Source organism: Mirounga angustirostris, unplaced genomic scaffold (genome assembly GCF_029215605.1).
Source record: "Mirounga angustirostris isolate CCGP_5_RB_7025 unplaced genomic scaffold, mMirAng1.0.hap1 SCAF_4, whole genome shotgun sequence".
Classification (NCBI taxonomy): Eukaryota; Metazoa; Chordata; class Mammalia; order Carnivora; family Phocidae; genus Mirounga; species Mirounga angustirostris.
Genome location: NW_026991712.1, coordinates 111104793 through 111122443, shown reverse-complemented (window position 1 = coordinate 111122443; position 17651 = coordinate 111104793). Strand labels below are relative to the sequence as shown.

The 17651-nt window shown below is 35.3% G+C and overlaps 1 protein-coding gene across 2 annotated transcripts in view; it reads left to right on the top strand.

Moving 5' to 3' along the window:
- The window catches only part of TLCD4 (TLC domain containing 4), a 104178-nt gene that overhangs the window by 54560 nt on the left and 31967 nt on the right, over window positions 1-17651 (top strand). For both annotated transcript variants that reach the window (XM_064588776.1, XM_054512730.2), the window contains 4 exons: window positions 2114-2279; window positions 6387-6476; window positions 8512-8570; window positions 10760-10854. In XM_064588776.1, coding sequence (XP_064444846.1) covers window positions 2125-2279; window positions 6387-6476; window positions 8512-8570; window positions 10760-10854 — 399 coding nt within the window. In that variant the 5' untranslated portion in view covers window positions 2114-2124. The remainder of the gene's footprint in view (window positions 1-2113; window positions 2280-6386; window positions 6477-8511; window positions 8571-10759; window positions 10855-17651) is intronic.

The window sequence follows — 17651 nt, the reverse complement described above, 5'->3', positions numbered from 1 at the left end:
ATTCCCAACACCATTTCTTGAGGAGACTATCCTTTTTCCATTGGATATTCTTTCCAGCTTTGTTGAAGATTAGTTGACCATATAGTTGGGGGTCCATTTCTGGGCTCTTTATTCCGTTCCATTGATCTAGGTGTCTTTTTTTGTGCCAGTACCATACTGTCTTAATGATGACAGCTTTGTAATATAACTTGAAGTCCAGAATCCTGATGCCTCCAGCTTTACTTTTCTTTTTCAACATTCCTCTGGCTATTCGGGGTCTTTTGTGGTTCCAAACAAATTTTAGGATTGTTTGTTCTAGCTCAGTGAAAAATGCTGGTGGTATTTTGATAGGGATTGCATTAAATGGGTAGATTGCTTTGGGTAGTGCAGCCATTTTAATAATGTTTGTTCTTCCAGTAGGAATGAGGAATTTCTTAATGGTGAGTTGTTCGAGTGCTTCTTTGTTAATGTACTAGTTAATAGTTCATAAAATGGATAATGTTGTGTGATACCTACTGTTCTATAACTTTAGCAAACATTAATGAAACAAATGCTCATTATATAGTTGAATTTTAACAAAAGTAAGTAAGTAGCTCATGTCCAGCCACCCTCCAGGACTAGCAGGGAACATACAGAACCCTTTGGGGCAAACCATCCTCACACTGAAGATTACACTCTCCACTCTTTTCTGGTTACTGGTTTCATTTTCTTCATTTATCTGCCCACCTGGCCTCCAGTTCCCCATTTGCTTTAAGCTTAGAAAACCATTTTCTCTTTTACATCTTACTTAGTGAATTATAATGATGTTTAATTTATGTACAAAACTTTTATGTATTGGTTAATATTAAACCTAGGCTAAAAGATCACAAATTAAATTTTTAATACCCTAAAACACATGTTGAATTAAAAAAAAAAGTAAATGAGCAATAAAGTTAATGGAATCTCATGGAGGAGAATTGTAATATCAATATTTTTACTGAGCACACACACCAGAAAGAAAGAATGGGGAAAGAACTCATTACAGACACATGAGTTCTGTCAGAAGGGGCCCTGTGGGAGCCTGATTCTTATTACAAGGTCCTGGTTGGAAGGGAATGAAGTGGGGTTATTGCTAGTGCAGTCAATGACTTGGCTTTTCTCTAGTGAATTGGCTTCAGTAGGGGACTTTATTTCTTCACATTAGGCAGCTGGAAATATGTATCGATTCATTTCCTTTTCATTTGAGGGTCAGCCCTATCAAAGATGGAGCCATTTCTAGAAATGCTGTATTTGCTGGATATGAGCAAATGCTTTAGTGTCTTTCTTTTGAATGTTCCTAAGATTTTTAGGGTCCAAATAAAGTTCAGTTCAGTGATAGGAAAAAATACTCTAAATGTGTATATATGCATATTACTATTCTTTCTGCTAACTCTACCCTTAAAACCTGAAGCTCTTTTATAAAAATCTTTTATTTTAGAGATACAAAGTCACGGAGGATTTTTGGTCCAAGGATGTGTGGGATTGCAGAATACTTTTTAAAAGTTAAATACTAATTTAAGCAGCAACAGTGGTATGGTTCTTTTCTAAGATGGGATTATTCTTATTAAGATTTTAATTTTGTTTTAAATGTCATTTGTCTCACTGTACAGTTAGTTTTTATAATGTAATTATTTTGTTTTGATATTGTAGATAATCTTAGCTTTATAATGATTTTGGCCTAATTGTTTCTAGAAATTATCTAATGGACTCATTTTATAGATGAGGAAGTTGAGGCATAGAGAAATCAGGTGATTTTTCCTAAGTTTAATTAAAAATGTTACTAAAAGAATACCTTCAGTTATAGTACTTGAAATGCTCTCTTAATATTAAACTCAAAGACTTAGATAATTTTGAAAATCATGCTGCTAAATTTGCCTTCTAAAATTGATAACAGATATTTAGGATAATTTTTCCCTTTTTAATTTTAAATACAAATACAAGATACACGACAAATAGCTGGTAAAGAATTAAAAGTCTATTAGTTTCTTTGTATTCTTACATTTGTGCTAAATTAAGATAAATTACTAAAAATATAAGCACATACTCTTAAAAAAATTAATTTAGATTTCTTATGAGCAATTTAAAGTAATTGAAAGCCATTGTTTTTTCTTAACAGGTTGAAGAAATATGGACACCAACACCAAACTGATCTTCAGCACTGTTTTTACCAGCTTTCTCACCTTTCAGCTTCTTTTCTACTTTATAAGTTTCTGGTTTTCAGCAAAAGTTTCTCCAGGTTTTAATAGTCTCAGCTTTGAGAAGAAGATTGAATGGAACTCAAGGTAAAGCATCTGAAAATGTAACTGATTTTAAAAAGTTAGTTTTATGAACTAAAACTGTTTAAAATATTTCCAAAAAATCTTTCATTTAAGATCTAACAAAATTTAAGGTCAGATCTTTTATTTGACCTTACGAATAAAAGGAAAGTAAGTAGATAGATCTCATACAAGAAAATTATAAAAAGTCTTCTATTGAAAGATGTTAGCAAAAATTGAACTTTCTGGGGAAGCATGGGAAGGTTAAGGAGACTCCAGCTGACTGCAGAAGAGTCCTGTTTTGCATTCTCCTCTGAAACGTTTATGATAACAAACACGTGCTCTCTGGAAGTGATCGCAGAAGTGAATGTTAGCTGTGGCTGTGAGTAGCCTATATATAGTGTTGGCTGGCTTAGCCAGACTGAGGGCAGTTAAATGCTATACCAGAGTGTGGTATATGGTTAGCACATCTGTATCTCTCTTTTAATGAACTTTTCATTATAATTCAGAGCCCATTGGAACCTATTTTTTTTTGTTAAAGTAAAAATTGCTTTTTAGATTTTATTTAAGGCAAAAGAAAAAAATGTAAAATGAGTAGTACCTATAAGGGTATAGAAATCTATGGGAATTTTAATTAGTTGGCTTACAGATTTTTTGTGTGTGCAACTCATTAACCTTTCACAACATTTCAAACACAAAATGACTCTGATGACCGTTTCACGTGCTTGAGAGCTTTTCGCCCCCACGTCACCGTGCATTTGCAAACTGGTGAATTAGAGCAGCTATGGGTATATTTTTTGTTGTTACTTACTTGAAGTTAACGCTAACTATAAAATGAATTCAGCAGGTCTCTAAAATTGCTGTAATTATTTTTCATTGCAATTTCCTTTTAGAATTAACTTCTGCCAGAGTCTAAGTATTTATTTGAGAATGGTCACATTTGACAGGAAATCCCTTATCTTTGAGCCAGGCTGGTTCGTAGGCATCCACTTTGTAACTCAGACTGTGATTAAGACTTCAGTTGTTTCCTCTTGCACCTTACATTGATATTTCTGGTTCATACACGCTATAGCTCCTTTTACCCAAAAAGTGAGAATTATTTCTCCATGTAGTTTTGAAAAACAAGAAGTATGATTTTTTTTTTAATCTTAAAAATAGTACAAAGATGTTGTTCACAAGTGGGATACAAAAGATACTAGCCATTATTTTTTAAAACCCTTTCTAACATGAAGATAGGTAGAAGAGGGAGAGAGAAGAAGAGGCGAGGAGCGGGATGGGAGACAGATTTTCTGAGAGTAAATTTTGAACTATTTTCATTTCCCTTTCACATGGTTAGGGTAGGTAAGGGCATTTGAATCTTGGAGAGCAGCAAGCCAACGAAGTAGGGACGGTACAGAGATAGAGGCAAAGATGAAATGAAATGAAATTGAAAAATACTTTGCATTATTCAGTCTTATCACTGCCATTCTGTGGTGCACAGAATCACCACTTGGGAAACCGAGTTCCTATTTGAAAAAGGAGTCTGGGATTATAGAATATTCATTACCCTATTCAAATGGAGTTCTCTCTGTTTCTCTCTCACATTTACTCCTGTTCCCACTCCAGTTTGGTTTACATGAGACTTAAGCTGTGAGGTAGAGTGTAAAGAAAGAAAAAAGATTTGCTGCTTTTTGAGTAAAGTACATGTATATGTCTTGAAATCCACCTTCCAGTCTTGAAACACCCAGATCAGCACAACCCACATAATTCTTACTAATAATCAGGAAAGAGTCTCTGAACAATGCATGGTCTAAGCCCTACAGTAGAAAAAGGACAGGAGGAAAAACAACTCACCAAAAAATTCACACCTGAGAGATGACAGTTTAATTAAATATAAGTGATAAATTGCTGTACTTACTTGTTGCTTTTTCAGAAAAAAAATACATACTTACAGGTATTATTTATATCTTACAATTAAAAAACATTTTCTTATATCCACTTGTTTTCTATGGTATAGGAAGTCCTATTGTGTTGAAATACTCCTAATTTTAAAATCCGCTTCTCTAATTTTTAACTCTTGTCTGTTTGGGCTATATAATTTCTATTGGTAATACCCCTACTACTTGCAAATGGTTAAATCAGTAACTTTAAATTGCTATTCTACAATGGTCATTATTTCCATTATCTCCCTGTCTATTTATTAGCACAAACATTTCTTTTTAATCTTCTTTGAAAAAAAAATTTTCTTTTGGGTAGCATCTTGGTGTTTCATTTTAGACAGTAAGGAATCTACACCCTGCTTTGCCAAGAGTCTGATTTTAAAGAATAGACTGTGAAATGTTTACTAAACAGAAGTTTCTGAAAGTATAGACTTTTAATGCAGGAGAGTATGTAAGCAGAGGGTATTTGCTTTTCCTGATCCAAATAAGATTTAACTTTTCTCTCATGAATTATATGCCATTTCCATCAGCTAAGGGCTTGTAATCCTTCCCATTTACCATGTAACATTTCAACACAAAGGGAATTTGAGGGCTGAGTATCAGGAACAAAAAGTTCTCATTTTTCCAAGGGGAAGCTTTTTGATATAAGTTTATTAAACACTAAAACAAGTTAGTGAGAGGTTGTACTTTCTGCTTTCATAGACTTTTTGAATGGCAATAGAAAGCTGGTTGTATGAGTATTTAGATGGAGTGTCTTATTTGACATAAAAGAACTTACATCCTTAAACAGCTATGTTTGGAACATAGGTACGTTTGACATGAAAATTCCAGACTTGTAAACCAGATAAATTGGGTTAACTATTCACACGTCAAAATGTTCCTTTGGTATTGCAAAGTATTCTTTGTCAGTGCCTTTAAATTAGTGAGGATCTTTGATCATTTAAATATGATTTGATTTAACATGATATATCTATTTAGGCCCACATCATCTATTAGATCAAGCATATTGATTTTTCAAGTTACTATAAGATTTTCTAATATCAAGCTCCAGATTGGTTGATATATGTCACTGTTAAAGATTTGGGGTCATATTTTAGACAGAAATTTCTTACATCCTATTAATTTCTAAAGAAAATTTTGCTGTTCCTTTTTTCCTTTATTCTAATGAAGAGAAAAGAAACTTCATTTCTTATAAACTTTTTCATTGTGTGAGTAAAGATATTGTATCCTATGTAGACTTCTTTAAGTAGCATATCGTAGAGCTTGGGTGTTAGGTTAATCCATTAAATTATTAGCAAGATATGTTCATAGAAACTGATGTTTTTCATCTAAACCTTATTCCTTCTATAAAAGAGAATTCAGCCTGGATCTCGTGAACAAAATTTTGCTTTCACTTGAGCATTTCTTTTAAAAATAGATTTTCTGTATAAATTCATGGTCCTCAATTTTTCTATTTAGAAGTGGTTTCATAATAATGATAAAAAGAGACTCATAATAGCTGCTCTAGCTTTCTAATGGATTGGTTACAGGAACCAAGTGTAGCATGCATGGGAATGTGCATTTAACACTGAAATCTCCAAGGCAATACATTTTCATTTCACGATCCATTCAAATTCTGATTCAGGGATTTAGAATTGGTTAAGGTCAGTAGATTTGGAAGTTATTCCTCACTGATTGGAGCAGGAAACTAATGCTGCAGTGATGCTGGTAGGGATGGGGCTTGGAGCAAGGTGCTGGGCAGTGGACTTGCCAGTTGCCGTCTATCTGTACAGAACTCTGTCAACTGCACCATCAGATAAGCTTCTGCTTTGAACTTTTTTTTTTTTTTGAACTAGGCTCCATGCCCAGTGTGGAGCGCAACATGGGGCTTGAACTCAATGACCCTGAGATCAAGACCTGAGCTGAGATCAAGTCGGATGCATTGAATGAGCCCCCCAGGCACCCCTGCTTTGGAATTTTTAACCAATAAGTGATTCCACAATTTTCTAGCAGGAAACTGTAGACCTGGGCATCTTTCTTGTTATTAATTCCAAAGTAAACTCATAGCCCTTGGATTTCTAAATGGCAGTTTTGTATTATTATACTCTTAGATGTACTCCATTCCTATATTTAAATGCTTCCAGATTTAACTTCTTCAAAATGTTAAATGTTTTGACAGAAATACAGTTCATTGCAAAGAATCTAAAATCTTTGTATGTATTTTGTTTCATTTCAGGGTAGGATCTACATGCCATTCTTTGGTGGTTGGGCTTTTTGGCCTGTACATTTTGATTTTTGATGAGGTTGCAAAGGCTGATCCACTTTGGTAAGCTGTTTCTTTTCAATATAGTCAATTTGATTGATGTTTTGATATTAATTATTAATAAGAACATTTCTTACTTTCAAATGGAAAACATATTGATGGCGCATGTTTTATTAAAATGCATGTGTTCAGACTTATTTCAGCAAGGTGCAATAAAGGATTTATTTTATATTTGAATACAAATAATGAGGGCCACTTTGTACTAGTGTCACAATTGTTATCCAAGACAGGAGAATATGATGATGATGTAAACATTTATACTGAGTTAGTGAGTAAAACCAAGTTGTTGTAACCACTGTTCTGAGCAAAAATGAGTTAACTATTGAGATAGGATAGTCAAGTTGGATAATAATCTACTTAAGACTCAGTCTTGTGTTTAACCCATCATTTGATCTCAAAGATAAAAATGAGGATTATAGATGTCCATGTAAGAGGAAGTTAGTACCGCATGAAAAGATTTGAAATACTGATAATAACGATGTTCAGCAATAATAGGATAATTTCTAAGATCACTCTTTGAAAATTTTAAATGTCATTCCAATGGCAGAGATATTGCAAACTGTATTTCCTGGCATTATACAAGAAGGCTTAGTTCAGCTTAGTTTGAGAGATGAGGTATGTTTGCGAAAGCACTGCGTAAATGTAGTAGATACGGACTCTGGAGGATGTGGGACAATTTAATTTTTGACTGTTTGCAACAATATCATTTTAATAAATACAGAATTATGCCCATCAGAATTCTACCAGTATTGATAAGTTTTCTTTGGGAAGGTATTTTTCAAAATGATTCAATTTAGTGTTAATTCCATGATGAGGTTTTTATGTAATCTACCTAAACTGTTTCTAAGTTTTTTCTCCTAATTTTATTGTAGTAATGATTGTCAACAGAACCAGTTCTTTTGGGAGATAAATTTTATGACAAAGATTTAATTCACTGGTCAGTTTTTGTCCTTATCAAACTTTTACATAGTATAATTTTTTTTTTTAAAGATTTTATTTATTTATTTGACAGGGACACAGCAAGAGAGGGAACACAAGCCGGGGGAGTGGGAAAGGGAGAAGAAGCAGGCTTCCTGCTGAGCAGGGAGCCCGATGCAGGGCTCGATCCCAGGACCCTGGGAACATGACCCGAGCCCAAGGCAGACGCTTAACAACTGAGCCACCCAGGCGCCCCATAGTATAATTTTATAAAAAAAAAATTATACTTTCATACAAGACTTTCTGGGTGGTGACTACTCTATGAACGGACAGAGAGTCTTTTTTTTTTTTTCTTTTTTTTACATTTTCCTTAATGCTGCAGTTTAGTCCAGGTTCAATTTTCCTGGGTCATATTTGCAGATCAGAATTTGTAAAGTAGACAGGACTTCTGCTAAACCTTTCCATTTGCAATTTAGCTGTTATCAGTTTAATTTTGTGTTCATTTCAGCAGTAGTTTACATTATAAACCAAACACAAGACTGATAGTTCGTATTTGTTTCTTGGAGTAAAGATAATTATTAGGGCAAATTGTAGGATCTTGATATATATAAGTGTCGAAACAGCAGGATTAAACTGTCCTGTGTGACCATTTTCCAGTTGTGTGACAATAGGCAGATCTCTCCAGTCATCAGTAAAGTGATACTGATCTAGTATATTGCCTTAAGATCAGGGGCAGGCTAGATGATTTCTTGAGTATTTGAATCTCTGATTTAGAATAAGGAATAAAAAACAAAAACAAACAAAAACAAAAACCAGCCAGCATCTGGAAATTCATTTGAATTCTTTCACAAACAAATCATATGAGAACACATTTATAAAAAGTTATCTTTTGGTAAAATTATTTATATAGAACTTATAGCTAATATAAGAAATTATGATTATTTGTGCAGTTAGAAGTATTTCAAGCTAACACAGGGCCTGGTACAAATGACAATTTACCATTCAAGAATCTATAGAGAGCATTTTAATTACATTTCTCAATAGGAAAAAAATGTAGCTGTCATTTATAACCATGTGCTAAAAAAAGGAAATCTTTTTTTTTTTTTTTTAATATTTATAGGGGTGATTCATCGCTTGTGAAAGTGAATATCTCTATTGCTTCCGGCTACCTCATTTCTGGTATGTGATATGTTGGCCACTCTGTGTTTCTTTTTAAAGTACTCATGGGATTTTACAAAGAATACATAGTCTATGCTTTTGGTTTATTTATTGGAGAAGTCACTTGTAGGACCCATAAGAGGAAAAAAATACCTGCTGTGATGGTAGAACATGAAACATTTTTCCTGTTGGCTCTCTGGTTCTCTATGACAATAGAGCTGCAGAGTGGGGCCTCAGTTAGGCCTGGGTATTTTTTTACTAGCAATGGTCCATTTTTTGGTCTACAGGGTCTCTCAGGTGGAATTCCTGGGAAGCTAATGAAGTTTAAGCATCAAAGTTTCTCTCACTTGTAAGGGCCCTTGAAATGTGTTCCTGTGCTTGCAGTTTTGTATTGTTTGGGGAAAGTTCACAAAAGGAAACTGTTTTAGCCATGATCAGTTAAGATCATGGACTCTTTCTACTCCATGTTTCCCTCTGTCATATTTCTCCTCCTGTGGGAAGGGGTTGGAATAGACTTCTATACTATGAGACAAAGGAGAAATTAAGTGAGAATATACCATTTAAACTTTTTGAAAAGACATTCTAGACAGTCTCTGTAAGACAAGAGAAAAAGAACAGACCCCTGATTTGGACATTTTATATAGGGAACCCTATTATATAATTTTTAAATGTAATAAATAGCTGAAAAATACAAATAAAAATAATGGGATATGAAACAAAAGTGATAAAGATGAGTGATGGGCTCAATAGAAAATTTTCTGCCATCAAGAAGTGAATTATAACAAAAAGATTAAATTATACCAAAACACAGTAATTCATTAGGAGGAAGAGATAAATTTCAAATTAAAATAGTGAATAGGTAATTGGATTATTTGATGGCCCAATTAAAAGAAGAGTGAATCATGTGAATACATTGGAAAAAGATTTGCTTGTTTGGCACAAAATGCTGTCATTGACAAGGATGACACACAATTTATAGTACACCTCTTGCACCGCTTCATGAGCCTTGTCCGTTCAAAGAGTAGTCACCACCCAGAAAGTCTTGTATGAAAGAAACTTGATAAAGGTTTCCCCAAATAATATAATACTCTGAAGCACTTAAAAAAAAGAATTATGAACTGAAACCGACTTTTCTAAACCAAGCTGAACGAAAATTGAATTCTTTTTATTCTCTCTATGGAAAATATTATAAGGTCATTATCATAGAAATTGGTGACCAAAGAGGGTACAGCTACAATTCGTCGGGAAAATATATCTAGAGAGGTCTATCATGCAGTCAGTTACTAATAGTGTTATATTTTCTTGATTTCCACATTTGTACTGTTTGTTTTCTCTTTAAAATTTATAATCTGATCACTTTTTAAAAAATATTCACATCTAGTTTTGTATCAGTAATTTTCATTTTTTTAATATATAAAAGAAGGTTCCCATATTATATAAGCTCCAGTCCCATAAGCCTTGAATCCTCCCCTGGTTTCCATTCATGATAGCCATTTGTCTCCATGTCTGCCTTTCACATGTAGCCATTTGGTAAAGAACATAGTTGTGTTAACATTTTGAGAAGTTTCTGTTTTGTTAAACATTCTGTTTTGTTAAGGGAAACTATTTTCGGAATCATGGTGTTTGGTTTCAGGATCTCTTAAGGAGAAATTGAGGCCTTGACCTCTTTCTTTGCATATCTTTTTAATAGTTTTAGTTCTTGTTTTGTTTTTGTTGCTATTTTGAATTAATATTTAATCATATCCTTTGTTAATTTTTAAATATAGTTTGTTGAATTTGTGTTATGAATGAGTTGGTCATTTTGTACCTTTTCTCCAAACATCTTATCTGTGTGAGTTGTTGTAGTCACAAACATCAGTAATTTAAGCTTATTTAAAAATTATTTTTATTCAGTAACATTTCCGTTTTATTTAACCCTGGAAACAAGTTATTCATTTGTATTTTCAACCAATATATTACCTGTGTGGTGGGCACTATGCTGGATTCCCACACCTGGTCCTCATCCTGGGAGGTCACAGTAGAGTGGGGGGAACAGTCGTGTGGAAGCAGGTACTTTACAATAAGGTGGGTAACTGGACTAGTGAAGTATGAACAAAGTGCCGTGGGCTCAGTATGGACTGTGACAAGTTGTTAAGGAGGAAAGTTAAATACACTGGGAAAAGTACAGCCTTCTTCCTATGTAATATCTCACTTATTTTTCCTTCTTTCAGATTTGTTGATTCTCATTTTGTATTGGAAAGTGATTGGTGACAAATATTTTATAATTCACCATTGTACAGCGCTGTATGCATACCACTTTGTACTGGTGAGTGCCAGGATTTACAGTAGCCTGACAAGTAGACAAGATGGGGAGTGATGACTTAAGGGTGAACGGAAATCGAAACTTACAGTTCTCAATTTATAAAGACCAACTCCAGATGCTTTCAGGGATCACTGTTGTGATGTGTTATCTTGTTTATTAACAAAAATAATGACTTGTGTGTTTGTATTAGTGTGTCTATTTGGATTCATAAAATTTAAGGCAGATAACCCCAATTTCTCGAATTTTCACTTAAAACCTTTAGGATCACGTAGCTATTGACATCTGCCTGTCTCTCTAGATGCATTTATGACTTAACAGCCAGAGCTAGGAATAGGTTCTTATATAACCAACTACAATATTTCTTTTCTGTTTAATTCTTGTGCAATTACATGTATATATGTAATTACATTTAAGTAGGCTGGAGCAGTGGGGGAGTCTTGCTCAGAGACTTCATCAGAATTCCAAGACTGAGCTAATAGAGGGTACTCACAGCAAATCTCAGGCAGTAATGCATAGTAAGTTTTATGTCTAAAATTTTTTTTCTACACTATATATTTGTAAATTAGCAATTTTATATCCCTTGTATGTTTGTTAGGTTTCTCTACAATCAGTTGTTTTTCAACCTAGATATGCCAACAGTCCCCAAATAGATATTTGGAAATAATAGACATATGTAAACTAGAATAATATAAATTTTTTTTTTTAGAGAGAGAGAGAGTGTACATGTGTGCATGCATGCAAGAGAGAGAGAGCAGGGAGCAGGGGCAGAGAGGGAGGGAGAGAAACACAGACTCCAAGCTCAGCTCAGTCTCACAACCCTGAGATCATGACCTGAGCTGAAATCAAGAGTCAGCCACTTAATTGACTGAGCTACCGAGGTGTCCCTAGAATAATATAAATTTTATGTAATAGTATGGTATACCATTCCATGTTTTCTCCTTTTTAAAACTTAAATATAACCACTGGATTTTTTTTTCTTATTTGGTATTACTAAAATCCTTATATTATTGGACATCTGTGATTATTTGGAGGGTTTTTAAAAAATTAATATAAATGTGTATTAATAATATTCTTCCACTTTATATTGACCCCCACACAGATAGCTGGTGAATAAGATGTAAATTTGGCATTATTTCTGCAAGAATCAGATATATAAAAATATCTCTCTTTATCACCCATTAAAGTCATAAATTAATATAAATGTTTAAAAAAACTATGCTAGTTTTAATGCTATAAATAAGTGCTTATGTATACCCAAAAGGTATCATTAATCACTATATTTTTCTGAACCAGTAGGCTATTTTTACTGGCATTTCCTACTGTTTGTCTTCTTTTTAGATTTTAATAGATTATAAGTCGTTATAAAATATAGACTTTTACCTTTCACAGGTCTTAAGTTTTTGGTGTACAAGCACTTGCTTCCTAACCACTTGCTTAAAAAAACATGAAAGCTCACTAACAAAATACTGATTAAATCTGGGAAGAATGTGTGGGTGCCCATGTGAGTTTAATATCATGCTGCAGTGCAGAAGTATGTTCTCTGAACATGCGTCACAAATAACCATTGTGCTATGAAAAGAATATAAGCCGATGAAAGATAACAGGTTACTTACGTGCATTTGGAAATGTGAATACGATGAGCTGCTGTTCTTGCTCGGCCCCTAAATCCCAGCCTTGGCAAAAGGCTGGCTGTGTGTGGATTGGTGGGTTGAGTATTTAATTATGTGGGATGAATACTGTTTTCTCTTTGGACTTTTATGCCTTTATTAAAAAAAAATCAAAGTGCAAAGAAATTAACTCTTGCCTTATTGATAAGAAAATCAGCCGCAGTGTTTTCTGGGGATGATTGCTTTTTTGGTGGCTTCCTATGTTCTGTTGTATGAAATAAATGAATGGTATGAGGTAAATTTATCTGATTAAAGTGAATCTATTCAGAGGGAAACAAAAAAATCAGAAAATAAATGCTTATAGATGTAGTGATCCTTTGTCATTTATAGATTTTACATTTCCTGTTTAAACTATAGAAAAATTTTTGTTCCACGCAGTAAATTCCCATGTCACTTTGTGCAATTTAAGTAAGGTTAACAAAATAATAACAGCAACAACTACTCTTATTTTGTATAAACTTTTATGAATTTCTTCACTTACAAGATGAGAACTGGTATGTGGAAGCATTATGACTTGATAAGTATGCAACTATTTAAGCTGTTTATAGTAACTTCTTTTCTTAAAAGGTTTTCTTTTTTTTTAAATTTATTTATTTAAATTATTGCTCCACCCAGTGTGGGGCTTGAACTCACAACCCTGAAATCAAGAGTCACATGCTCTTCTGACTGAGACAACCAGACACCCCAAAAGATTGTCTAATTGTAACTAAAACTTAGAGACAAGTTATCTGTAGGTTTTAAATGTATGCTCTACTGAATAGTTGAAAAGTAAGATCCTCTTAAATATAGGTTATTTAATAGGTTATATATAGGTTATATAATGTCTTGATCACTATTTTTGTACCTCTCTCCAGTATATTTATTGGAGTTTTAAAATTCTCTGGTAGAGTAACTTAGAACTTAAGGAATCTTCTCTTCTGTCTATATAGAAAGGTAAAAATCCTACAGATTTTTTCCTAGTATTCACCTTTCCCCCCCTCAGTCAGGATACTAATTATTAGGGGAAATGTGACAGGGTAATTTCTTATCATAAGGGACGAGAATACAATTATGCTTTAAAATCCTATTTTTAAGGATAAACCACTGTCTTTTGTACTCCTGTTCTGATCTCTTTGGTAGCCTTCATTTTTTTCTGTGTTTCTTGTGGATCATGCCATTCCCCAATCAAACCACACCTTTAGATAAAAGTTAGAGTATACTTGGGGCGCCTGGGTGGCTCAGTTGGTTAAGTGACTGCCTTCGGCTCAGGTCATGATCCTGGAGTCCCGGGATCGAGTCCCGCATCGGGCTCCCTGCTCAGCAGGGAGTCTGCTTCTCCCTCTGACCCTCTCCCTCTCATGCTCTCTGTCTCTCATTCTCTCTCTCGCAAATAAATAAAATCTTAAAAAAAGAAAAAAAAAAGAAAAATTTTGGAGACTTAAACACTTAAAAGTAGTTAAAAGGGTAAATTTAATGTTACGTATATTTTACCACATTTTTTTTTTTAACAAGCCTGTCAAATGACTGAAACAAGGCTAGGAAGGAGACCTAATAATATGCTGGATGATATATTACATTTTCAGGCTGGAGCAATAGGCTGAAACAAATAGATGGAACCTAACAGTGATAAATGTTAGGTTTTGCATTTAGGTGTGACAATGTATAAGAAGGGAAGAATGACCCAGAGGTGATAAATGACCAAAACTTCAGTTGTACCAATAGCATGTCACATCTGCTTTAAAAGAAAGCTGGTTTCAAATTTAGACTCTATTAGGGGAGGCAGAGCATCCAATTCAAACAAAAATGACAGTTTTCCTGGTTAGACCACACCCAAGCTCATTATCTGGTGTCCCGGACCTTGCATATGCCTGGTGTGGGGGAGGGGCTGCCAGATAACAGTGGAGATTAGATTAGGAAGCTATTGTCCTGTGACAGTTGAAGGATCCAGAGAGGTCAGCCTACAAAAGATAAATTGTAGGACATGGTAGTTTGGAAATGCCCTTGGGAATGTGAGAGCACTATTAAATGGAAGAAGAGTAGATTTATTCTGGATTAATTTAGGTGTTTGAACTGGGACCTCTGGGGACAGTAAAAGAGAGGAAGGTCAGACTTCTGTTTTACAGAAGAGACATCCCCAGTAAATAAATAGATGATTATAACAGTGGCCTTTTAAAATAGTTCTACCATAAGATATCTTCAACCAGATAGATATGAAAACAGATATATAGTAAGTAGAAACTTTGGGTAGGAGTTTACACTAAAGTATCTTTGAAGTTTTATTCTGAGATTCTGTGATTCAGCTGTTTTGTTAAAATGATCTGATTTGGTTCTAATGCTGGGGAGCTAGGCAATGGGCAAGTAAGAATAAGCTAAATTCTGTCACCAACTTCTTAAGTAACCCTGGAAGGAAGGGGTGAAAGCAGCTGGCCTGCAAATCCATTTGCTTCTTGGAAGAAAGGGAGGGTGAGAAAGGAGGGCAGGTGACTCCCGTCTAATCTTGTCAGCAGGGCCCTTGAGTAAACAGAGTACTGACCTCTGTTAGGAGGAGGAGACCTTAACTCTGAAATGCCTTTAAGATATCCCTGGCTAAAGATCATATGGTAATGTGGGGCACCTGGATGGCTCAGTCATTAAGCCTCTGCCTTCTTCGGCTCAGTTCGATCCCAAGACCCACATCAGGCTCCTTGCTCAGTGGGGAGCCTGCTTCTCCCTCTGCCTCTCCCTCAGAGTTCTCTCTCTCTCTCTCTCTCTCTCAAATAAATAAATAAAATATTAAAAAGGGAAGATTATATGGTAATGTGAACCTAGGAGCTGTGAGGCCTTCCTCCTTGGAGAATGTCCTCTCGGCTGTACAACTTTCTGGGGGTAGAGGACGGAGATGTTTTACAAGTTAAACTCTCACTGTTTTGTGGGGAACTTCGTGAACCTTCATTTCTTCTGGGCCAGAGATGCCTGTCCAACAGAGGGAAGATCTGGCTTACCAGGTGCCTTTGATGTCCCCCACCTCTCTCTTTGTCCTCTGAATAATTTGATGGCCTCAATCTTTGGAACATTTAGTAAAGCTTAATACCAGATAAGATCACAGTTTCACACGAATCTGATTTGGCAATCCAGTCCTGTGTGTTAGCTCAGACCTTCGATTGCCTTATAAATAAATAAACAAAAGCCTTGAATGATTAAAATTCAGCAAATAGTTATTAAGTATAGGATGGATTTTGTTCCCAAATCTCATTTTTAGATTGATGGTACTCTGAAAAGGGTTTCCATGGAAATGTGTCAGTATAATAACCTATGAAACCTATAATATAACCTATAATAACCTAGGTCAGTATAATAACCTATGAAAAAGCACCTCATTATTGCTACTGCCGAACAGTCACCTCCTTACACAGGTGTCCAGTTGCGGATGCCTGGAACTTCTCTCTAGACCTGGTGGTGGGATAGGGTGCCCATCCCACCCCAGGCCATTGATGGCGGCACAGTATCTAAAACCACGCTAACCGGAGTATGTGCATGATCATTTTAGTTACCCTTCTCCCTTACCTTCTAAAGCTCTAACCCTAGCCACTCCCAGCTGAAGAAAATTAAATTTCCCGTGGTAAGAAAATCCAGATTTTCATAATCACTGGCTAAAAGGAGAATTTTCTTTTAAGCTCCAGAAGGGATCAGACAAATCCTGTTTTGTTTTCCCTCATAGAGTCGTGTAGAGGCCAAGGCAAGTACGAGTTTTACTGTAGGCAAAGCTCCTCAAAGGTAGATGGTAGAGGTGGAAACCCCATACTGGCCAGAAGTGAGTTGTGAGTTTTATCATAAATTCACTAACAGTAAAGTGTCAAAATCTGTAATTCATTTATCTAAAAATATTAGAGTAGACTTCAACCTTTCACCTCTCCTTTAATAACATCTACCTCATTTGTATTTCAGTAGGTTTTTTTGAGTAGGAGAGTGGGGGATGAGGTAATGAGGAATTACACATAACCTAAAGCTTATCTAATGGTTACCTATGCCCCTAAGTGTGTGCCATGCTTAATGCTCTCACAGGTATACTGGGTTAAACATGGGGCCAGTCATTGATGGACAGGAGCAGAAAACGTAGATGCAAGATGACTGAAGCATAGTTCTACACCCCTGTGTGGTTGTGAACTAAGGAGCTGTGGGGGTAGGGGATGGAGATATGATAGAACCTGTGGGATTCCGTTAGCTAGCTAAGAGTTAAGCATAGGAAACTATCAAAAAATTCAAATAATACATCACCCACTGATAAATCAGTAATGCTCTAGCAATTTAGGGAATGGAAAGATGAGTGTGCTAATTTCTATTAATTTTTTGTCTGAATGTGGATATTTGTAAACAAAATTCTAAGTTTGTTGAAATATGATGCTTAGTAAGTGTAATGTTTTCTAGGTCTGATTCTTCAGGGATAACTACTGACAATACTTGATGTATATTCTTACAGTGAATATAAGTTGTACATAAATTTTCCTATATATATTTGTGCTTTTTTGAATTTCCCAAGAAAGCTTTTGTGATAGATGGGACTTGCACACAACCTCAAAAAAAAAATTATGTTTAGATCGGCAGCAAAGAGTTGGGGAGAGCTTCCTAGGTCGGAAGATATGAGGAAAATCACTGAGGAGAAGAGGTGAGATCTTCAGGGGTGGAAGTAAGGACTTCGGTTGTCAGGGTGTGGGGTCTGTGTGCGCCTGGTAGGGGCTGTCCATTTGGATGAGTCAGATGGGGTCACCTGGTGGAATGAACATTCCACGTCACCAGCCTATAACTTGATACAATTGGCATATTAGGAAGGTAAAGCTGATGATGATATGTAGAAGAAATACTGCATGGGGGAGGATATATTCTAGGAGGTTCTCAGAATAAATGTAGGTGATAGATTATGAAGAATTTAATTTTGGTGGTTATGGTGGTGGTCATATTAATGAAGAAGAAAAATCTAAAAGCTATTTTGTAATCAATAGAGCATGGTGACTAATTTGGATTTCAGAGGATGAAGGGAATGAAGAGGGCAAAATGACCCAGAGCACTAGAGGAGTGTGATACTATGGAAGGAAATGGGAGACACTGGCAGAAAGATAACTTTTAGACGCTATGAGGTTTGTGGCGATAGCATGGCTGTTCCAGGGGAAAGGGGCCCAT